General features: G+C 39.5%; 1 protein-coding gene across 2 annotated transcripts in view; it reads right to left on the bottom strand.

Annotated features, from left to right (window-relative positions):
• PDE4B (phosphodiesterase 4B) overlaps nt 1-25,300 on the bottom strand; it is a 346,024-nt gene that overhangs the window by 119,723 nt on the left and 201,001 nt on the right. For both annotated transcript variants that reach the window (XM_055306684.1, XM_055306686.1), the window contains exon 2: nt 3,034-3,228. In XM_055306684.1, coding sequence (XP_055162659.1) covers nt 3,034-3,228 — 195 coding nt within the window. The remainder of the gene's footprint in view (nt 1-3,033; nt 3,229-25,300) is intronic.

Here is a 25,300-nt window from a genome sequence, read left to right as displayed (position 1 = left end):
TCCTTTCACTATTTCTTATATTCTGTATATAAATGAAACCATATGATAATTATCTTTCTCTGATTGACTTACTTCACTCAGCATAATACCCTCCAGTTCCATCCATGTTAAAGTAAATGGTAGCTATTCATCCTTTCTGATGGCTGAGTAATATTCCATTGTATATATAGACCACATCTTTATCCTTCATCTGTTGAAGAACATCATGGCTCCTTTCACAGTTTGGCTATTGTGGACATTGCTGCTATGAACATTGGGGTGCAGGTGTCCCGTCATTTCACTACATCTGTCATTGGGGTAAATACCTGGTAACCTCTAGGGTTTAATACAGAGGTATTATGCAAGTTTTCCACCTTCTACATAAATCCATGAAGGTACCATGCTGAATACGAGGAGCTTCTGAGCTGGGAGCATCCCATAACCCCCACCCAATGACCTTTCCATCAAGACTCTAGACCTATCCTTCTTTTCCTTGGCTCCCATGGGAAGAAGACAGGAAAAGCATGGAGAGGATTGTGGGTTGCTCTTCTTCTATTCATTTCAATTCACTCTGAAGAGTAATAATCAGGTGAAATATCTTTGAGATCATTACTTCAGTTTAGCTCAAGCTACTGATGTGAAACTGGATTTTCCAACACAGTCCTGATAAAAGGAAATACCAGAAAAATCTGGATATCATTCAAGCTCCTCTTCTTTTTGTATTGAGAAATAGAAATTCCTAAACTGACAAATATATAAAAGTTTACCTCTAACGTTGAAACATTTGCAAAGTAAAAAAATACACCATTTTTATTCATTCAAAGATTTTAATAGATTCTATTATCAATATCTTTGAAAGGGTGATCTTATATTGCCCACTGTGTTTTCTCAGGAAAGGCTAATCTTTATTATGAAAGTGTGTCCTTTCTACATTTTTTTCTTTTAATTTTAAGAAGTCCTTTTCTTGAAAAACAAAAACAAAACAGTGAGAATGATACTAGATAACTTACACATACAATTATAACTTGCCTAAATTTACAGTTGACCACACTATGTAGGTTCTAAGTTAGGGGGAAAATTTTGCTGGTTGACAAAATTGAAGAGGGTAAACCATGAATATTAGAGACACCACATGCAGAGTCACTTAGAATTAAGTCTCTTTTTTTACAGCTGTAGACTGAGTTGGACTGTAATCCTTAAGGTCTCCTTGAGTTCAAAATTTTCATAACCTTTGGTTCTTAAAAAATTATCAGAATTTAATCTGAAATTTGGTCAGAACCTTCTGGGAAGCCTCGGAATGACCCTGAGACTCATCACGCTATTTGGCAAGAGTGTGGGGAACTGTGAGCTGCCTTCCAAAGCTAATCTTTTACCTGTCAGACACTATGTGAATGCAACTATAATTACTTTCAGCTCACCCGGTTTCCTCTGCTTTCTACCTACGATGTCTAGAGAGGTGTTTCTCTTGGTAAAAGAGGAAATTCTAGGTATACTCAGCCAAGCCCCCATGCAAACCTTGGTCAGAAACATTCTTGGCTCGGCATAATCTGCAGCAAAGGGATTACCTCTCCTCCTGCCTCAGGCACCTTGACTCTGCACTCATCTGTCTTCTATCTGGTGGTAGAGATTCTACTCTGCAGTTTAAAGAACATAGGCAAATAGAATAAAAAAATTTGAATGTGGTCAGTCTTAGCTACATTGTGGGATACAGCATGGCATACAGTCATAGAGTCACGGGATGAGGTCAGTTTTCTCCAGTCTCTCAAAGGCTTGCTTTCATTATCTATACAGTGAAGATAATAGTGGTACCTACCTGACAGGACTGTCATGAAGATTAAAAGAAATAAGCCATATTGGTACCACTGGCCTTGAGATAAGCACTCATTAAATATTTCCTTCCACTCCGTAGTAGAGTTATGTGGGTGTTCTTTTTATCTTTCTTATTAACTGTAACCTCCCTGAGAGCATGCAACCTTTCTGAGAATATCTGTTTTTAACTCATCTGTGATTTTTCCACTGTTTTGTTAATCTTTTATCCCCAGAGCCTAACATACTGCATGGCACATTGGAGAGATTTGGGACGTATCTGCCAAATTAATGAATAAATGAATTTTGGCCTACCCAACAATTGAGACATTTTAGGCCAAGGGTGCTTCTATTGGAATTTGTTGGCAGAAATGCCCTGAGAATCCTTTCTTACTGGTAGCTTTAAAATGTCCCCTGCCCCTTTCATAAGAAGGTGACCCTTTTTTGCTTCTTTTCCAACGGCAGAAGAGAGCCCAGTGAAAATTTCCAGGCCAGAGATTTTAGGGAGCTACCAATATCTTTATAACATATGATGTTAAAAACAATTGTACATGTGCCCAGAAAACTCTTAAGGCATGAATTCCCGCATCCAGCTTTATTTAGTTTCAGAAATTTAATAAACGAGTAATACAACCTCGTCATTGTTCTTTACAAATTAGAGATCTACAATTAATAGCAGCAAAACAAAAACATCAGCTGTGTTTAATAGGGTGGTGGAGTGTTGTGTCTCACCAAGGAACCCAGCAGCAAGTGGGCATTGGGTTAAGGTTCCAGAGAAGGGATGCAGACCTGTGGCTGGATGATGGCTATTAAATGTCACCAAAGACCACTGAGAAAGGAGGCATGTCCCCAACTGCTGTTTTTCTTTTTCACCATAGCCTCATGCAAACTGCATATACTGTGGAAAATTCAAGTATTATTTGCAAAAAGTGTTAAGGTTCTCAACCCATAAATGATTCAACTGTTCAGGAAATGAAGCCGAATGACAGTTTTTTTTTTAAGTATCAATAACAGAGGAAAACTGTACACTGTGCCTGAGATTTTGAATACCCTTGGAGACCTCAGCTACGTATTTCTCATGCTAGTGAGTACTAATGTTTTAAAGATCATCATTGTCACCTCTGCCCATGTTCATTTTTCTCCTCTCTCCTTCCCACGGGTTAAGGAGGGAACAGTTGTTGTTGCTGCTGTGACAGGTTAAAGATGAGATAGGTGTGAGACTGGAAGCCACACAGGGCTCGTACTTACTGCTCGCTTGGAAGTGAAGAGTTTCTTGACATTGCCTTTGGTGACAGGTCATAGTCGCTGTCTGATCTGTAGAGAAAGGACTCTCTACGCTGGCTGTGCCCAGGAAAGGTGGCATGGAGCACCAACCCAGAGGAAGAGCTGACCTGGGGGTCCAGCGGGCTCCGACCTGGAGAAGGGCCATTTTCCACATCAAAGCTTAAGAGAAAGCAAAAAATTCTGGTCACATAATCATGGAGGAGGACATTCGATGTACATTCATAGAGAACCAAAGTGTGCCAGGCATTTTACATAAAACGTCTGCACTTTATGCAAAATTTTAATCTTCTAAACAACTTTGAGTTGCAATCACTATTACTCTCATTTTGTATGAAGGAAACAGTCCCGCAGAAGTCCAGTCATCATTAGTAAATAGTGGAGGCAGGACTTGAACCCTGGAGCAAAGCCCCATGACCTTTCAGCGGCAAGAACAAATTCAGAATAAGAGCCAACCATAAAATAATTTGGTGATAATAAGCAACTCCAGAGACTGCATCTAACACAGCTCTAGGTGTCAGACACTAAACTATCACTTAAATGAGTCTTCAGAGCTGGGAGACTTCTTCCTGCCATAAATAAACATCACGGTCTCATTAAAGATACAATATGCATATTTCTCAATGTTTCAGGAACAGAGTGCTATCCTGAAAACATTCACTGGCTGATTAGATGGGAGGCCCAGTCTGAGACTTAATATTCATATGCAAGTTTAATCGCAGAAAATGGTTTAATTAATCTGGTAATGCCAAATTACCCTCCAGGGCTGCAGAGCTTTATCTTAGGGTTCTAGCCACTGGCTCCAGCATAGGAGAGACTTTAGGATTTCTAGTTAGTCTGCTCACCCTAAGAAGGTGCCCTCAAGCCCAGATTAGTCGAACAAGGTTTGATCTATGAACACACTGATGGGAGCAGTGGGGATTTAGTCTCTTGTCCTCTCTCCCTATCCTGGTAGCATGTTAGGCACTGTGTCCTTCCCCTGCTCTCCATCATCCTCTATGCATTTGCCCGTGTGCACTACCTCCCTTTGCCTTAAACTGCCAGTAACCGTCTTGCCTACCATTTCTCTAGACCACTCACTGGTCTCCAGCTAAAGCTCTGCAGAAAGGTAATGAAGAAAGTATGAACCTGGGAATGTTCTCTCTTCTAAGCTAGGACCACAATAGTGGGCTTCCTTCATATTCATCCAGCTGCCATCACTTATTTTCACACTCATGGTCATTTCTTTCACTAGTTCTTACAACTTGCTCTCTTGGGGTGAATTTTGCTTATATTTCTTTAGTTTACAAATTGCTTTCTGATCTGTTATTCCACCTACCCTTTAAAACAACCCGATGAAGTATACAGTATGTCCACACTCTACATTTGAGGAAAATGAAGGCTTAGAAAGATTTTAAATACTTGCTCAAGGGTACCTTGAGGTACCTTGTAGGGTGAGTACTGAAAGACGCAAGTCCTCCAATTCATTTCTCTACAATCCCAGCCTTCTCTAATGACAGCCTATCAGCATGACTTGCCGGCTACTTGAGGGCAATTTTTCTTTTGAATTCAAACAAAATTTGCGTTCGGTATGTAGAGAGTCAGTAAGATTACGTGCAGCCTTGACTGTTATCTTGAATGAAGACAGAAGCAGCAAATTACCCTGAAGCTGTAGGTTTCTTTGAAACAGGAAATAAGAAATAACACAATGCAGGGTTATCATGCTTCCCCAGAGACTATTCTGAGAAGCTGCTTTTAGCCAACCTACAAACACCAGGTGTCTGATAAGAAGCAGCAGGTGAGAATCTCTGGTTAAAAGGACAAGAAAGAGCCATAACAATCCAATATGTATTTGGACTTTCTAGGCACCAGTGCATGGATTTTCACAGCAGGCTAATGGTCTGGGATGGGGCTGCCTTTCAAAGACTACAAGCAAGCGGGCAGGTGGGCAATCACTCACATATACCAGCTTGTTTCTTTGCCTGCCTAGAGGTAGAGCTATGTTGTAAGCCAACTACATTGCAGAGAGTGAAAATATAATGAAAGCTGACTTGCAAACTTTCCTTGGGTGAGATCTATACTAGTTGTTCAGCAAAATAAAGAGCTCCTTTGTGGATAAGGACTCCTTTGTGTCACCCAGACCCTGTAGAACTGGTAGGTCCTGACACTGGTTCTGAACTATTCTTCGGGACAAAGAGGGAAGTTCTCAAAAGGTGAACATGACACTACATATAGCTTAAGAGTGGGCATGGGCTTTGAAGTTTCATGTGTACTCCTGTTATTCTTTTAGGATGTATCTGTTCAGCCTTGATGGATATTAAAACACTGAAATACTTTGGTAACAGTTGGCAGCCAGCCGCTGCCCCAGGCCCTCCAGAATTTGCTGGCTCCAGTGACGTACTACAGGGTTGGTGTCTGGAACAGCAGGGGTCTCTAGCTTCAGCACTACCACCTGTGTCCATTTAATTGGTCAGTGCCCATGTGGTGGCAGTCATTAAACATTATGAATGCGTGTGCCTGTGCTAAAATATCAGACACCCATCAAGTGGGTATGCCTACTAAAGTCTTAGAACTTATTCCACCAGGGAGGGTTTCCACCGGGCCTCGTTCTGCCCTATTTTCTGCTTGAGGCATTCCTAGGGGGTGAAACTTTAAGTTCACCAGGCATTACCCTTAACACGGATGTCAAAGGCTTTCTGCCCCAGGGTTAATATATAAGAAGTTTGGTCCTGACAGGTAAGCAGGGACTAGACCCAGACACCAAATCTCTTTCCATGCTGTTCTCGTTTGTTTTTGTTTGGTTTGGTTTGGTTTCTTTACCCTTTACCGTGCCTAAATTCTAAACTCATAGAGGAGCTTGCTGGAATTCAGAAGAATCCAGGGAAGAATTCTGGTGCAAAGAAGCAGTCTTGGTGAAACAAAGGGCCTTTCATATCCCCTGGGGCACTGTTTCAAAGCAACCAACACAGATGTACAACTCAGAAACAAACATGAATCACCAACCAGACACCAGCCCCAGTCACAGCAACATTCACGGGCAGACATCACAATACATCCCGCAGACCCAGGGTGGGAGGAGGGCTGTGGGCTAGGGGAAGACTGGGGACAGACCTAACGAGCAAAATGAATAGACCACACAAACTGAAACACAATTAGGGAGAAAAGGGAATCTGAAATATCAGAAACAGACACACAAATGGGGATAATTTATTTAGAAGGAATTACGTAGGGTAATTTTTTGCGCCTGCCTTCAGGACACACATTTCACCTTTAGACTTCTTTGTAATAAAAAAAAAAATCATTATGACAGTCATCAGTATAACAGTTTTATATATCATCTAAAGCACAGACAACAGAGAAAAAAATACCACTTTTATTAGCAATTTAGTATGTTTCCCTCTGAATAAGTTTTCCTGGAGGCTCGTATTATGATTTTTTGTACCAGTATTTTCATGTACTGCAGTTTCTGGAATTATCATTTTCCATGCCCTGGCACTTAATGGTTCACCCAGAAGCTGTATCATACTTTCTTAAGCACTTTCCTTACTGTTGGCATCGCATTTACGGTCTTAAATAATATCATACTTGATATCTTTGAGCTTATAGCTACTGTAATATTTAGATGAGGTCACTCATAACTTTCAGATAGATTAAGGCAGGATGTCACTCATGAGTTTCTGAATATTTCACTGTACTTCCCTGGAAGGGCTCGTGCACATCCAGCACACGGAGGGAAACAGTAATGCTTTTTTTCTAGGTTCAGAGAAAGTCCCAGAACTGCTCTCTCCCGTCCTGGATTCTGCATGCTGCGCCCCCCCCCCCCCCCATGATGCTGCCTCCTGCTCCCTGCCTTGGCCCATCACCCTGGGCTGAATCAATTGCTCGTTGTTGTCGAAGACAGAATATTTTAACAACTCTCTCCTGCTTTGTAACTAGGGTTCTCGGCCTCTCTGAGGCAGTAGTGGGAGTGGGTAATCTGTGGGTAAGAAGTGGTGCTCCCTGAAATGGCAATGCCTTTCTCACCACTGTCTCTGCTCCTTTACTGAAGCACTTGATCACAGCCCTTTGTACCTCTCCACTTTGTTCTCTATTTAGCTGATTTCCCACTAGATTCCTGTTTCCCAGAGAGAAGGGACCTGATATTACTCATTTCTGTATCCTGGGCATCTGGGCCAGAGCCTTCTAAATGACAGATCCTCAAAAAATGGCAGCTGTGCCAGTGAAAGAATCTTGCGATTTACTGCGAAATGCTTCTCCTCTCCCTTCTTCCTGACTCCTTACTCTCATCTCAGTTCCCACCGAAATGGGTTTCTGCAATCTCTTACGGATGAGTCCATAGAGAGGTGGCAGTGACTTATGCGAGAAGCCTTAGAAGGCGACGATCTAAGAATAAAAGTAAAATCAAAGGAAACAGAACAAATGGAAAGAAACTAAGACACACTGCTGTGTCTTCCCTGAACAAAACAATCTTGTGCAGAAAAATCACTGCCGTGGATATCTGAGATGGTGACATCGTTCCACAAGCACCATAATGGGAAAAATCCTCCTAGGCCAGTCTCAGTTTGCCATCTTCTTATCTCCTTTTTCATGAAAGCCACAGCCTTCTCAGCCCCACGCTTTCTCCGCTGGCAGCTCCCATTCTTAGGGATCTTGCAAAGCCAGGCCCGAACCGGTGCAAAGAGGGAGCCAGCAGATGGCAGAAGACAGCTGAGGCTTCCACCCTTGGCACCTCCCCGCCTCCCCTCGGAGAAGGTGGGGCTGCTCGCCGGCTCCAGGGAGAAAAGTGACTGAGGCCTTATTCATAAGCCCAGGAGGAAAAATCAGGGATAAAGAACAGAACCACAAGGTATACATGAAACCTTTTATTAAACTAAGAGAAGCTCTGCTTCTGAGAATTCAAGCTAAGCCAGGTGATTGCCAATTGTTCCCAGGGCAGTTGTTTCCTGACCCCCAATTGCACGTGCATACCCCAATTTCAGTAACAAAAACTCACAAAACAACCTCGGAGGAGGAATTCCTTTCTGAAGCAGAGGAGACTTTTCTTTTTCAACTTGGCCTGGGGCTTCTGGAGGTGAGTCTCCGACTTATGTTGATAAATGGCCCCATGGTAAAGATGGTGAGCTCTCCAAAAGAGGCTTAGACCCACAGGGCATGGCTCATGGCCATTTGGGGGAAAGTGCCCTACTGTCTCCGTTTTGCTTTTCTTTCTTTTTTTTTTAATTTTTTTAAATTTTTATTTATGATAGTCACATAGAGAGAGAGAGAGGGAGAGAGAGGCAGAGACACAGGCAGAGGGAGAAGCAGGCTCCATGCACCGGGAGCCCGATGTAGGATTCGATCCCGGGTCTCCAGGATCGCGCCCTGGGCCAAAGGCAGGTGCCAAACTGCTGCGCCACCCAGGGATCCCTTGCTTTTCTTTCTTAAAAACGTATTCATTGAGTATCTCATATATCACTAAATTTTATACAGCTTAGGAAGGCTAATTCTCTTCCTCCCAGCTCAAAGAGGAGAAAACAGAGCCTGCAACCACAACGTCTTCTTGATCCCAGAACCTACCACGCTGGATTGTATTCCTCTGTTTACTCCTCTTTTTCACTCCACTGGTCTGTGACCTTGAAGCCAGGACTAAGCCTAATCCATTCTGTATTCCTGGGGCCTAGAGCTAAATCTCACACCAGAAGGCACAGATAACTAGCGTTTGTTAAATGAATGTGAGGAGCACACAGTTTATATTTCTCATCTGACAAAAAGCTTTTTCTATTTGGATTAAAACCTCTGGTAGGTGAAGACTTCTGAGAAGTCCCTCGGTGGAATCCATAGGTTCCCCTTCCCCCATTCTTTCTCACCTCCCTGCGGTATCCCAGGAACTCCATCCCGGGGAGTTTTGGCTTTTGAAAATTTTTGTGTCTCTGTTCGTGTATAGAAAGTGTGTGCATGGATGGTGGTAGTATATCTGTGAGAAAATGCCATGTTTCATTAAAGTTCTGTTGGAAAATATTTCCCTCAGTTGTACTCAGAAACTAACAGCTTCAAATGCTTGCTTATAGTCTTGATAAGAATAAACATACTTTTGTTGGCCATGACCTCAGTGCGCTGTCTGGTCCCTGGGGATGGGGAGGCTGCACAGGGACATGCATTTCTACCCACAATGACAGTGACCTACCCTTATATAATTAATGGTGGCAGGCTGCTGCCGGGCCTCATTTTTAATGAGGGGCTTAATGGTGCAAAATCACAGCCAGCGTGATGTAGAGCCCATGTCCTCGCTGCAGGTAGGCTGAACTCCTCTGGCCATAGTTACAGCAGAGAATCCAGTTCCACAGTCTGTAACTTCCCTCCCATCTGAATTCTAGGAGCAGCTTCCCACTGTTTTCTTTTCTTCCTAGGGGCTTTGAAAATTACACTCATGGCAATAATCTAAAATTGCTTTGCCCACAGAGAGGTTTAACCAGAGGTAGCAGAGTAATGCTGAAGAGCTCTGGGATTCTGGAGATCTGGCTTCCAGTTCCTGCTCTGTGAGGAAATAACTGGAATGAAACAGAGACTCCACATTCCCTGACCCTCACACTTCAGTCTTTCACCCCTGAAATGAATGAAGAAAAGAATGAACAGAAGATCTCTGAGGCACCTCTGAGATTAGCCATCTCATAGACATTTTGGAGATGGAAGAAAGATTGGTTCTCAAGAGTGGCTTGATGTGATTTTATATTGTTAATGATCATTCATTCAACTCATTCATTAGGTGCCCACTATAAAACAAGGCACTGTTCTAGGCTTGAGAATACCACACTGTGCAGGACAGATGAGATCCTCGTGGGGAGGAATGGACAAGAAATAAATCAAATAAGGTAATATCAGATAGTGATAACTGCCTTGAAGAAAATAAAACATAACACTGTGGGAGAAACAGGTATGGAGAAGAGTGTTTCTTTAGTTTGGGCGTCAGCAGGCCCACCCTATAAACCACAAAGGTGGTCTCCTGCTCTACACCAGCACATACTCCTCTCCCCACCACCCCTCATCATTCCCAGATGGTGGCACTTGAGTTGAGATTTTTTTTTTTTTTTAGTTGAGATTTGATAGAGGTAGTGGGAAAGTCTGCCCTTGGATTCTTCCCAATCTCCATTTCTGTTCCCTTTTTACCAAACAATTTGGTCAGATGATATTGTGTTTGAATTTGGTGCCATTTACTTTTTAAATTTTTTAAAAAAAGATTTTACTTATTTATTTGACAGAGAGAGAGAGAGAGCACAAGCAGGAGGAGCAGAAGAGGGAGAGGGGAGAAGCAGGCTCTCCGCTGAGCAGGGAACCTGATGAGGGACTTGATCCCAGGACCCTGAGATCATGACCTGAGCTGAAGGCAGATGCTTAACCCACTGAGCCACCCAAGTGCCCCAACTTGGTGCCATTTATTAAGCCAGAGATTTAATTTTCCTCATCCCTGTTCCCTTTCTGAGCTGAGTTAGTTGTTCCATTGTCCATATAGCCATACCTGTATTGACATCTGTGTATCTCTACCACAGCACTTGTCCAGCATAATTGTTATTATTCTAGTCTGTTTGTCAAGAGCACAGAACGTCTTTTTCATATTTTTTACCCCATTGCTAATAGTCATGTTTGCCAGAGTATGGGTACTTAATAAATGTCTGATGGATATACCAATGAAGGAATGAATGACTTGGGACCAAGAAACTTTTATCAGCTCCCCTTGATACACTCGTCATAGCACAGATGAACTTCTCCAAAAAGAAGAAACATTAGTGGTGTTGTGGGCACCTCTCTTCTCTAACTGACCTCTAAAAGCTAGCTCCATAAAGAAGAACCCGGGGCCTGCTATCAAATATCACCCTCAGAGAGGGCTGGAATACCTTCCATAGGGTACTAAGCCCAGTGGGCCTTAGAAGGGAGCCTTAGAAGGCTCCTTCTTCTGCCAGGAGAAGGCAGTGGTCCTACTTGGCAGCAGTCATCCTCATCCCTTGGTATTGGTGGTATCCGAAATAGAAGTGCCAGGAATATTCTTTAATGTTCCTTTGGTAGAAAGCTTTAATTTTTCTGAGGAATTTATGTTGCAACTTCTTTCTTTTACTTGTTGTTTAGATCCCTTCTTAGGTTGTAAACGTTTCACGAAAGAAATGCATCAACAAAGATGTAATACCAATACTTCATTTTTCTAATGAGATTATAAGACAAGGGTCATTTCTTTTAAAAGCTTTCCTTTTGAAATGCTCAGGAGATTATTTTAATGTGATCCTTTAATCACTTCACATTGTGTTGTTCCTGTGCTATAGGATTTGATGTACAAGGAAAGCAGAACCAAATATAAACAATCCTACCTCATAATTATAAGAACATTATTTCTAACAAGTTTACAGAGTGCTCTGTCAATCTATTTCCAGGTAAAAAATGATTTTCAGAAATATGAATGTTATAAAGTAAGTATACTTTTCTTTACGTGTTCTAATTATGGCTAAAATTTCACATATCTACTCTCAGACTTTGATTCACTTAAGAGTACTAAGGTTTAGAATGAATCTTAACTAAAAGTCACTTTCCATAGAAAAGTGATTCCTAGGAAAGGTAGGGGTCCCCCCAGATGAGAATAGTTTTGTGTGGTTAAAAAAAAAAATTAAAAGGGGAATCCCTGGGTGGCGCAGCGGTTTGGCGCCTGCCTTTGGCCCAGGGCGCGATCCTGGAGACCCGGGATCGAATCCGACATCGGGCTCCCGGTGCATGAAGCCTGCTTCTCCCTCTGCCTGTGTCTCTGCCTCTCTCTCTCTCTCTCTGTGACTATCATGAATAAAAAATAAAATAAAATAAAATAAATAAAATAAAGTACCCCCTTTAAAAAAAAAAAGAATAGTTTTGTGTGGGAATGTATTTCGTATGCGGACTTTATAAAGCATGGGGGAGGGAGGGGAACCAAAATTGAGAAGTTACTATCTGTGTTGCTGCTCTACATTGCACTTTGGGTATAGAAATTTTCTACTAGCTCCATATTTTCCAACCTACATTTTCCATCTTTTCTAAAAGATTGTCATAGAAGATATTCAAATGATGTCTTAACAGGATATAAATACTCCCATTTATATGTTTGTAGCCCTGCCAAAAAGAAAATCTATTAATCAAATAAAATATTTATTTAAAAATATCATGTCAGTTTCCAGGAGCTCAAAGGCAAGTGAAATTCCCTTCAAGAGAAATGATCTGGGAAAACCAGTTCTTGTTCAACCAGTGATGGCTTCCAGGAATTGTTGCTTTCTTTAATAAGTTCTCAGATACCATTTAGAAATCAGTTCTAGAATTCTGCTTGATATATAGCTAAAATACTGTAGACAGATGGTCACTTAGCTTGTTGGTATATTCTCCAGTGATGGGGGGCACATTAATCCCATGAGACAGCGAATTTCACTTTTGGAATGATTTCATTGTTTATGACTTAGGCCGCAAACTTGAATTAATTTTAATCTTTAGCCCAAACCTCCCCCACCTTCATCCACTTATTCAACCAGCCACCCTCACTGTGGCAAATGGACCGGCCATCTATTCAGTTGAATCATCCATGATTTACCTCCTTCCTCAAAGTATCTTCCTCCTCTTTCAGTTAGACAAGATGTTTTATTCATCCTACATCAAAACTATACACTTTAGGGATGCCTGGGTGGCTCAGCGGTTGTCTGCCTTCCACTCAGGGGTGATCCTGGAGTGCCAGGATCCAGTTCCACATGAGGCTCCCTGCAGAGAGCCTGTTTCTCCCTCTGCCTATGTCTCTGCCTCTGTCTCTGTGTCTCTCATGAATAAATAAATAAAATCTCAAAAACAAAACCTTATACATTTTATTTTTGCTGCCACTACAGTTTCAGTGCATTAAAATCTCACTTGAACTATAATAGCCACCCTATGAATCTCTCTGCTTTCCACTCTACCCCCAGCTTCCAAAATCTTCCCCATATAACAATAAAAGCAATCTCTTAACATAAAAATCAAATCGTGTCATTGCATTTAGAATAAAATCCCACCTCTTTACCATGGATTACAAGTCCCTGTATAATCCAGTTCCTGCCACTACCTCTCCAACCTCATTTCATACCATACTCCCCTCTGTTCAATGTGATTCAGCCTCAGGGGCTTCCTTTCTGTTCCAGGAACATGCCAAATACTTTCCAACCTTAGCTAGTTTTGCGTGTGTTTGTTTTGTTCTCTAGTATATTTTATTTGCTTTGGACACTCACAGAAAGTACTGAATAAATATTTGTTAAATTAATAAATACATGCTGGTCTCTCTGCTTGTTCTCTCCTCCACTCTAGGGATGGCTGCCTTCTTCTCATTCTTTAAGCCTTGGATTAATTTAGCTACTGAAAAAAAAAAAAAGAATTCTTTCCCTAACCCATTATTTGTAGAGGGTCCCTTATCTTCATAGCACCTATATAAACTTTTTGCTATACCTATTTGTATGTCCATTATTTTTTACTTGTCTTCCTCACTCATAAAACTCTAAGCTCCATGAAGGTCATCTGTTTTATTTACCAATGTATTAGCTAGTGCCTGGCCCTAGGCCTGGGACATACTGCTAGTCCTGAACTAATCTGTTCAACAGATTAATGAATAAATAACTGAGTGTGTAAGGGTATTAAACACTAACAATCAGCTCAGTAATTCATAGCAGACTCATCTTATTGCTATTTAAAAATGTATATTTCTTTATTAGGAGAAGAGCTCATTTATTGACTTCCTGTCCTTGGGGGCAGTTCCCATACTAATCCAAAGGAAGCTCAAATTTAAGATATCAATTGATGTAAAAACTTGCTACAGCATGTTTTGTGATTATTACTCTGGGCCTATTTCAGAAAATGAGACGAGTTTTCAGACCAAGTTTCACAAGTCATTGACCTTTCAGAGAGAGCTGCAAGGATGTAGTGAGGTCTACGAGGAGGCAGCATCCATTCACAGTTCTAGGTGTGTGAAATGCCATTACTTAATATTTCCAGAAATTCATATTTTTTAAAAATAATTTATATTCTCTTGAGATTGAAGAGGCTACATGTCTTTTTGGTGGAGGTAGGGGGCTGGGAGGAGCGGCAGACTAGTTTACTATAAACTCAAATAATAATCATAAAATCGGAAATCATTGCCTCAGCCTCCGGTCTACTGAGCACTTAATAGTGTTTACATCAGTTAACATCTGGCCTCCAAATGTTATCAGTCTTAAACACTGCACCTGCAGACAACCTGGCATTTGAGTCTTAAATGTATTCTTTTGGGAAGGAAGGAGGGGTGAGAGAAGGGGGATAAGAGAAAGTACAGGTGGAAAAATGAGATCCTAGAATCTTTTCTCCTTGACTCAGGCAGTAAAGCGAAGAAACATTACACATTTTTTCCTCCCAGATACTGAGCATTTATAATGTGCCCTGCCATGTACTCAGTGTTTGGTGTATATTAACTCATTTCATTGCTATAGTCACTCTGTGTGGCAGTTGTTCATTTGACTCTATAGATGTGAACACTGAAGTTCAAAGGTTTTAAATAGCTCAGCTATTAAGTGGTGGATCTTTGATTCAAATCCGGAAACCCAGTTTGATTGCATCCATTAACAGATCAATCAATTCACCCCCATCGGGGGCACCTGAGTGGCTCAGTTGGTTACGTGCCTGCCTTCAGCTCAGGTCATGATCTCAGAGTCCTGGGATCAAGCCCTGCATTGGGCTCCCTGCTCAACAGCAAGTCTGCTTCTCCCTCTGCCTCTGTGGCCTCTTGTGCTCTATCTCTCTCAAATAAATAAATAAAATCTTTAAAAAAAAATTCACCCACATCAGTAAACATCTGCTCAGTCTTTCCTTTTGTGACCATAGATAAGTTTTCATGATTGTATCTGAAGCCAAACCTTCTGTTCTGAACCCTGCCCTTTCTCCTCGACTCAGAGATTGTGCTACTGTATCATCATTTTCCATTTTGCACATCAGCAAACAATCAAATTGTAAAAATTTATATCTAAAACAAACCAATCCACAAACAAAAAATAACAACCAAAAAGATTTCTATCAGACATATGAAAGTTGAAAGAATTCCTCACCAGCAGATCTATAGTCTAAGAAATGTTAAAGGAAATCCTTCAGGCAGAAGGAAAATGATACCAGATAGAAATCAGTATCTACACAAAGGATTTGGGTTTTTTTTTTTTTGCTTCTTTTAAAAATCTACTCAAAATACAATTGACTGAAAAGAATAAGAAATGAGAACCATGTATTGTGAGGTTTATAATGTACATAGAAGCAAATCAAATGTTAATAAGAGCACAACAGCAAAGAAGGGAGAAATGGAAGCATATTGTGGGAAGGTTCTTACACTACATTTGAAGATATATGATATTGCTTGAAGGTAGGCTGGGATAAACTAGAGATTTACACTAGAAACACTAAAGTAACCATTAAAATAAAAAAAATGAAGAGCTTTACCTAAGGAAATAAAAAAGGAAGCATAAAACTCTTAATTATCCATAACGCCAGAAAGAGGAAATGTATAATGGACAGATAGGGCAAATAGAACACAAATGGCAACATGGTAAATATAAACCTAACCGTGTTAATAATCTCTTTAAATGTAAGCTGTTTAAACACCACAATTAAGAAGCAAACATTTTCAAGATGGATAAAAGAGCATGATTCAACATTATGCTGCCTATAACAAGACATTTTAAATACAAAAACTCAAGTTAAAGAAAAAAGAGTGGAAATACATATACCATAATAGCACTAATCAAAGGAAATCCATAATGACATTATTAATATAAGAACAAGTAGATTCTAGAATAAAGAATATTATTAGGAATATTAAGTCATTTCATAATGATAAAGGAGACAATTTGTAAAGAGGATATAGACAATTCTAACAATTATGCACCAATAAATGAAATAGAGTTTCAAAATACACGAAAAAAGTAACAAAAAGAAAAGCAAAGAAGGACAAATAGAAAAATCAAAAAGGATGGTATCAATAATTGATAGAACTAATAGAAACCCAGAAAGGATAGAAAACTTGAACAACACTATCAATTTAACCTAACGATGATAGAACACTACACCTAACAACAGCTGATGACACATTCTTTTCAAGTGTACATGGAACAATCACAAAAATAGACAATATTCTAGGCCATAAAATAGGTCTCAAGTTTTTATTATTTTTATCTTTTTAAATTTTTATTTGCATTTATTCTATGCAGAATTTACTACCGGGCCATAAGTGTTTGTTTCTTCGGTTTCTTCTGGGATATCTTTTTCTTCTGTGCAACCTCCTCTTCTGGTTTAGGAACAATCTGCTCTTTTTCAGTAAGAATCATCTCGATGTGGCAGGGAGAGCTCATGTATGAGTAAATCCGGCCATGAGCCCTGTAAGTTCTACGTTGCATCTTGGGGGCTTTGTTCACCTGGATGTGCTCGATGACCAGAGAATCTACATCTAAACCCTTAAGTTAAGCATCACTCTGCATTTTTAAGCATCTGCAGTAAAAATTCAGCACTCTTCTTGGACCACCGACCCTGTGTCCAGTTCCACTGTTTGGCCTGCACACACCTACCAACTCCACCAGGCCACTTGGGGGAAGAATCAATAAGTTTTTAAAAATTCAAGCCATACAAAATGTCTCTGATCAGAGTGGAATTAAATTAGGAATCAATCACAAAGATATCTCTAGTGAAGCTCCAAGAATTTGAAACTAAACATTCTAAATAACTCATGAGCCAAAGAAAAAATCAAAAAAGTAATTAGAAAGCATTTTGAGGGCAGCCTGGGTGGCTCAGCAGTTTAGTGCCGCCTTCAGCCCAGGGCATGATCCTGGAGACCCAGGATCCAGTCCCACGTTGGGCTCCCTGCATGGGGCCTGCTTCTCCCTCTGCCTGTGTCTCTGCCTCTCTCTCTCTCCATGTCTCTCATGAATAAATAAATAAAAAAATTTTAAAAAAGCATTTTGACTGACTGAAAATGAAAACATTACATATCAAAATCTGTGGCATGTAGCTAAAGCAGTACTTATAGGTAAATCTATGGCATTAAATACCTTTATTAGAAAAGGATAAACATAAATGACCTCAGTTTTTAGCTTAAATGAGAGAAATAACAGGAAAGAAGAAAGAAAGAAAGAAAGAAAGAAAGAAAGAAAGAAAGAGAGAGAGAGAGAGAGAGAAAGAAAGAAAGAAAGAAAGAAAGAAAGAAAGAAAGAAAGAAGAAAAAACCACTCCATAGTAAGCATAAGGGGAAAAAGGATAAGAATGAAAATAAAATGGGGGGGAGGGAATCAATGTAGACAAAATGGGTTATTTGTGTAAACACCAAAACTAACAAACTTCTAGACAGATTTACCAGGAAAAAAAAGAGAAGCTACAGATTAAGTATATCAGGAATGGAAGAGTAGACATCAGTACAGATTGTAAAGATATAATAAAGACAACAAGGAATGACTATGAACAACTCTATGCCAATGAATTCTACAACTTAGATGAAATGGATAAATTCTTTGAAAAACACAAACTACCAGACCTCACTAAAGAAAGAGATAACACCCGTTATAGAAGTTGAATTTTTTAAAAGTTTAAATCATTCTCACAAAGAAAACTGCAAACCCAGAGGCTTTCCTGGTGAAACTGCCAAAAATTGAAAGAAGAAATAATACTGATTCTACATACACCTTCAGAAAGTTGAAAAGGAGGGACTACTTCCCAACTAATTGTTTAAAGTCAGCATTTCTCTAAAAAGAAAATCTATAGATCATTTCCCCCATAAACACACATGAAAAAATACTTAATAAAATTATAGTAAATCTAGTCCAATAACATATAAAAAGGTTGAACAAGTGGGGTTTATCCAACGAATATAAGGTTGTTATAACCTATAAACAATCAATGTAATTCACCCTATTAATATTTTTTTAAAAACTATGATAATCTTGAGTAGATGCAGAGAAAAACATTTGACAAAATTCAATATTTTGAATTTCTGGTAAAACAACAACAACAACAAAAAGCTTCTGGAAAACTAGCAATAGAAGGGAAATTTCTCAGCCAGGAAAAGAGCATCTGTGAAAAAGCTACATCTAACATCACACTGAAGAGTGAAACACTGAGTTTATTGCCCCTTGAAATTAGGAAAAAAGTAAGAATGTCTGTTCTCACCATTTCTACTGAATATTTTACTGAAGTAGTAATCAGTGTAGTAAGGAGGAAAAAAAGATATAAAATCACCTACACTGGAAACGGAAAAGTAAAATTGTCTCTATTCATAGGTGATATGGTTGTCTATGTAGAATATTCATTGCAGGCTTGTTATAGTAAAAAACTGAAAACAACTCAAATATAACAGGTGAATAGGTAAACAAATCATAGTGCTCTCATACAATAGAATACCACTTAGCAGTAAAAGGAAACAAACTATCAATACCTGCAAGAATATGGACTAACCTCAAACTAATTATTCTTGGTAAAAGAAGGTAGATCAAAAGCGTATTGTACATTTCCATTTATCTAAAAGACTAGAAAATAGAACTGTAGTGACAGCACATTAGTGATTTTGGGGGGGTTGGAGGCGCAGTAACAGGGAGGATTGGGAGAAATTGCAGAGGAAAATTTTTGGGTTTGATGAATATGAATGATCTTGGATATAGCAATAGTTCCATGAGTGTATATGTGTCGAAATTGTACACTTTAAAAAGTAAACTTCTTGCATGTCATTTGTACCTAAATAAGGATTTAAAAAAAAAAAGACTTGTGATTACTCCATGCTGTCCTTCAACTATTGCCTCATTTCTTTTTTTCTTTATTTGCACTCTTTTAAAAGCAAAATTCTTCGAGAAGTTGTCTTTACTTGCTGTCTCCACTCCACAACATCTCTGTTTTTGTCAGCATACTATAATCAGGATTCGGTCCACAGCACTTCATAGGAAATCCATCTTGCCTAGATCATCAGGGTCCTACATCTTGCCCAAACTAATAGCTAATTCTCAGTCACCTTCTTTCTCAAAGTGTTGAGAACGCTTGACACTTTTATCCTTCTCTTATTTTAATTTTTGAGATATTACCTTCTTCTGGTTTTCTCCCTATTTCATTGGCCTTCCTAGTCTCTCATCTCTCTCCAGATTCTATATGCTGGAGAATCATGGGACTCAGCTTTCAGCCTTGTTTTCTTTATCTATACTCATTTCCTAGGTGATCTTATCATGGCATTTATCATGGTATAAAATATTATCTGTTCACCAATGACTCCCTAATATGTTTAAAACAATGACAACCACAGGAAGAATATGATGAATGGTCAAGAGACTCATAAACTAATTAGAGCTGGAAATCTCAAGAACAGCCAAGGCAGTTTAAAGGGTAAAGGCCTGATAATGTGGATGGATGTCAGGTGCTGTCAGATAGGCTCCCAGACTGTGCTTTCCAGTGAATTCAAAACACTGTCTGCACTGCCTTTGTGCATCACTGTCCTCAGCTCTGGTGGTGATTTTATGTAAAATGCATCCAATTTCTATAAAACTACTTAGCATTGATTTTGCATCTGAAGAATTTCAGAAACGTCAACATTCCAAAAATAAATGGCATCATGATTCTATTAGAGCTCAAGCAAAGTCTCCAGGCTTCACTGTTCTTTGCCATTATTTTTAGAAATTAAATCTTCCTGTAATCTAAGTCAAATGTCTCTGAGCAGATCACAGCTTGCCCTTCATCAGAATAGACAGACCTCCTTTTCATGCCCGAGATATGGGACCAGTCAATCTTGAGGGATGGCCTCACCATTACAGTATCTTTGGGGAACTATTAGGATCCTTTACTTCACATTTGGCCCGCACATGGAGAATGAAAACCCCAAATCACTAGGGCAGGTTTCAGCTTTTCTTTCCACAGCAGTCTTTTGTTTTGTTTTTTAGATTTATTTATTTATTTATTTATTTATTTATTTATTTATTTGAGAGAGAAAGAGAGGGAGCACAAGCAGGCAGAGGGGCAGAGGGAAGGGGAGAAATAGACCCACTGCTGAGCAGGGAGCCCGATATGAGGCTCGATCCCAAGACTGTGGGCTTATGACCAGAGTTGAAGGCAGATGCTTAATGACTGAGCCACCCAGGTGCCCCATCCAGAGCAATCTTTTCAGAAGAGGTGTATATATCATCAGTGTTTTGAAACGAACTGAGAAGCTTTTATAACTAATGTTAATTCATTTTCTTCTTCAGATATCAATTCCTATTCATGACTTGTTATTTTGGAAAGAGCATTGTTCCTTTACAAATCTATCTTTTCAATAACAGAAACAATGATCATCTCCAAATAGAAGTAGTTGAGGAAACCCATTTGCAAAGTATTCACTTTCTTTCAATTGCTTTTCCTACAATCCTGTCTTTTGACTGACTCACAGTTAAACAAGACACTTGAAGGGCTGATTTATTTGCTAGAGATGTCCCCTGAAAATTTTGTCTCAGCTCTGTCACTAATCCTATTTCCTCATTTTATCTTTTCACAACCAATTCTCTCGACATGGATTTCCTCTTTAATACTCAATTATGTTAACTTACTGGTAAATTACCCAGTCTAACCAAAACATCAGTTTCAGTAATCAAAAGGGCAGAGGGCTCCTCACACAGTGTTTCTGAGTCACATATTTCTGACTCACGGTTGGATGTACTATGTTCTGTGCCACCTCAATAATGTGACATTACTTGGACAAATTAAAAAAAACACCATCTTATGCAGGCTAGCTGTTTCTTGCATGTTTTCTTCTCAATTTTATAAATAAGTCACTTAACTTCTTCAGTATTCCTCAAAAAATTTTTAAATTCTATTCTGAAATGTGACCGTTTTACTCTAATCAAGGAAGCTATAAAACTCATTCCATTTTCCACGCAGGTTATATAATTTTATAATTTTTCAAATTTGCAATTTTCATGTAGGTTTCACTATTTTAATATAGAATTAAGAGATGCTTAAGGTCATTCCTTATTGAATATAAATAGCAGCAACTTCTATTCTATTGGGAAAATTGAGTTTGGGAATAGTTGATTTCTTCTTTTGTTTATTTATAAACTAACATTTCTGATGTATAAACTACAAATCTCACTGCTATTTTGAAAAAAATGTGACAGAAAAGAATGCAAAACTTTCAAATGTCTGTTAACAATTCTTGCAGTAGGATTATCATGTGTGCTTGGTACTTGAAGCAGTTTTCAAACTCCCCTTTTTAAAAAATTTGCAGCATAAAATGCAAAGCGTAATTAAATTCTCTTGTGGCAAAACCTCTAATACATCACTACCACAGACAGAAAAAAGTTCATACTCCTCTGTCTGATAGTCAAGGTCCTAATGGTGTGATTCAAACTTGACATTCTAAGCATATGTGTTAGGATCTCTAATCTCTAATCAAGCTAAAATATACACTTTCCCAGAGTTAATACTTACTTCACTTTTGTTCATGCTTGTCCTATTTCCTATACTGTCTTTCCACATAGAATATCCTTTTTGGACATTTCTGCAAGTCTAAATCCACGTGTGAGCAAGGGACAAAGTGGGAGATGGAAAGCACAAGAATTAGAGAACTCAGTAATTGTAATTGGGAGAGTGACTGCCTAGACACTGTTAAGCTGCCCTGAGTGGTCAACCCCATTAAGAAATACTTAGAGTGACTCAAGAGCTCCTATATATAGAGGGAAATGATTGCCCTGGGAAAGATCTGCTTAAAAGCAGTTTAATGTAATGCATCAGAGGCTTGGGAATGAGGCAGATGTGGGTCTGAACCGAAGCTCTTGCCAGTTGCCAACTAAAGGGCCTTGGATTTAACTTCCATAAGCCTTTAGTTTCTGCATGTGTAAAAACAGTGATAGAAGAGAAAGCTAAAGGCTTGCTATGAGGATGATGTTAAATAATATGTGTAAAGATTTAGATGTTCAGCTCTACAATTCACTAGTCATGCCAGTGCAGGACAAGTGCAATAGAACAGAAATGGCAGTATGGTTTGCTTAGACAAAGGGCCAGAGATTTTACCTATCCCCATTCTCAAAATGGAATTCTCCAAGATCTATAGATATCACATAGCAGACCAAAAAGTTCTTGTGTGGCCTGGGAAGCTGCTGAAGTGTGGAGTAGACATTTCCCTGGGTCTGTGCAGGAGTGCTGGCCACCACCTTGTAATGGAGGCTCTAAGGAAGAAGGCCCAAAGCCAGGAGGCTGAATTGAGTCTGGGAAGATAAGCACTTCAAGGAGAGACAAATTGTGTATGGCAGACACTGAACTGGTTGCCCCAGAGGCTCCCACAATCTTTGTCTCCTACTCTGTTTTGAAGATAAGAGTATCCAACTGACATAATTTTGGCTGATGACATGTAGGCAGAAGTCTCTGGAAAATGTGTTCCTTCCCAAATCTCAGGTCAGACGCCTGAAATTTACATTTTTGTATTAAAAATAGTTGAAAGTTAGATATTTTGATCCACAGAAGACAAGCCTTACTCCCTAAGAAAACTCTGTATTTTGCTCCTTTACCTTTCTTCTTTATTTTTCCTCCCTGAGCAGGGAACTCAATACACAATCACTCTTAGTCTTAGGGCTTTGAGGATATGTACCATGGTGGCAGAAATAAAAGATAAAAGGATCCTGAATCTCAGGACATCAGTGAGTGACATGAAGCCCTGGACTACTTACCCCTGAAATTCTTGTTGTACAAACAAACACAGCCCTAATTGTTTAGCCACTGTAGTAGGGTGTCTCATATGCAGCTGGAAACAATGCTAATTGATGCCATGGCACTGAGTTAGCAAGCAGAGGGTGGGTGGACCTACTGAATGGAAGAACTGACTCCAGAGAAACTGGCTTCAGGGAGTAGAGCTTCTCTGGAAATGACCAGCACCTCTGGAGCAGAAACAAACCTTAGGTTACCTTGGAGGGAACATGGTGCAAAGCCTTTCCTGGAAAAGGCAAGAAGGGAAAATAAAGGAAGAGGAGGATAGGGAAGAGAGGGGAAGTTAAAGGGGAAAAGGAACATAGTACTAGGGAAGCTGTAGTTTTAAACAGATGGTCAGGTTAGCAAAGCATATATCTCAGGGTGTATCTGGGATATTTGAGTGTCAAGCTAAGGAAACAGGAAACTAACAGGTCCTAAGGTAAGAACATGCTTGTGTATCTAAATATTAGCAAATAAGTTAGTGTGGCTGGAGCTAAGTGAGTGAGGGAGAGAGGAGGAGGAGATGAGGCCAGGGAGCCATTTCTTAGAAGGCTTCCATAAAGCATGTGTGAGAAAGACAGGAACCATGAGGACTGGGAGGCTTTATACTTGAGCAATTAGGATGCCTGAGATGCCATCCTCTGAGATGAGGAAGCCAATAGAAAGATCAGATTCTAGGTTTGGGGGTGAAGATTAAATCATGTTGAGTTGGAAATGACAGGCATCAAAGAAGAGATGTCATATAGCAGCTGGATATAAGAATCTGGATTTCAAGGGAGAGAGACACATTTTAAGTTCATATGAATGTTTCCTAGATTGATAAGTGGAGATGTGCACATTTTTCAAAAAGTGAAAAATAAATTTGTGTCTTCATCCATCTCTTCTCAGTCTCCTTCCTGTATATTGATATTTAGCCAGAATGGTTGATATGAGTCATCTGGGGAAGATTCAGTGAAATAAAGTATACAAAGGACATATCTCAGTATAGGTATTCAATTAATAATACCTAATATATGTTGTGTACTTATATTTTTCCAAAGATTTTGTTAAGCACTATGCATGAATCAACTTATTTAATCTTTACAATCAACTGATAAAGTATATAATATTTTTAAACTCATTTTATAAATGATGATACTATGGTTCAGACAGCGTTAAGAATATTGCTTGAGGTCACAGAGCTGGTAAGCAGAAAAATGTGGATTCATACAAAGATCTTTTTACTCCTGAACCAATGTTCTTAGCCTACATACTATAGCAGAGTTAGACTCAGAAGCCCCTCAGGGGTAATGTAAATTTATGCAGTGACTCCTATATATCCAATGCCTCCTCATAATTTACATATAGGTGTCTAATAAGCATCTTAGACTCCACATGACTGAAACAAAATCCTTTATTTTTCCAACTAAATGTGTTCCTCCTCCAGCCCTTCAGTTTCCCATCTCAATTAATGGCACTGTTTATTTGCCTTGTTGCTTAAACCAAAAACCCAGAAATTGTCCTTGATCTCTCTCTCTTTCCCTCATCTGATGCATCCAACTCATCAGCAAGGCCCGATGGCTCCATTTCCAGTATTTGTCCCATATTTGTATATTCTATTCACATTCATAGTTCCAACCGTCATTCCAAACTACCACTATCTGTTATCTGGATTTTTTTCAGTAGTCACTGATCTTCTTGTTTCCAGTCTTGGCTCCTATAACCTATTTTACCCATAGTAACCAGAATGAACTTCTAAAAAATAAACCACACCATGCTTTAAAATCTTCTATAGCTCTTCATCACATTTAGATAAAATCCAACATCCTTATTACAGCCTATAAGATTCCTCCTAACCTGCTCTCTGCTGCCTCATTTTGAACTAGTCTCCTTCTTACTCTTATACATTTTTAAAGACTTTTTTCATTTATTTATTTGATGGCAGTTGGGAGAGGCAGAGGGAGAGAATCTCAAGCAGACTCCATACTGAGTGAGGAGACTGAGGCAGGGCTTGATCTCAAGACCATGAGATCATCTCCTCTGCAGCTGGAAACAATGCTAATTGATGCCATGGTGCTGAGTTAGCAAGCAGGGGATGGGTGGACCTTTGCTGAGTGGAAGAATTGACTTCAGAGATACTGGCTTTCTGAGCTAAAATCAAGAGTGAGACGCTTACCTAACTGACTCACCTGGGTGTCCCTCATTATATTTTGGTGCACTGACCTTCCTTCTCCTTCAACAAAGCAAACTCTTCCTGCCATAACCACTTGCACTTGCCGGTTGACTCTGCTCACCATGTTCTGTCCCTGGTTCTTCATATCATTGAGGTCTCAGAGCAAACGTAATCTCAGGAAGGCCTTCCTTGTCTGCTCAATCTATATTGTCACCTCCTCCCACAGACACTACACACCACATCATCTTATTCTATTTGCTTCATTATTTACTTATCATTATTTGGAATTTCTTTATTAATTTATTTATTTGCTCATTTTTATCAGTCTTTCTCCACTAGAATGCAACCCTCATGAGATCTAAGATCTTGCTATAACTTGTTCCCAGCTATATCTCCAGGGCCCAGTACAGTGCCTGA

The sequence above is a fragment of the Nyctereutes procyonoides genome, unplaced genomic scaffold (assembly GCF_905146905.1).
Source record: "Nyctereutes procyonoides isolate TBG_1078 unplaced genomic scaffold, NYPRO_anot_genome, whole genome shotgun sequence".
Taxonomy (NCBI): domain Eukaryota; kingdom Metazoa; phylum Chordata; class Mammalia; order Carnivora; family Canidae; genus Nyctereutes; species Nyctereutes procyonoides.
This window is presented reverse-complemented; position numbering and strand designations above follow the sequence as displayed.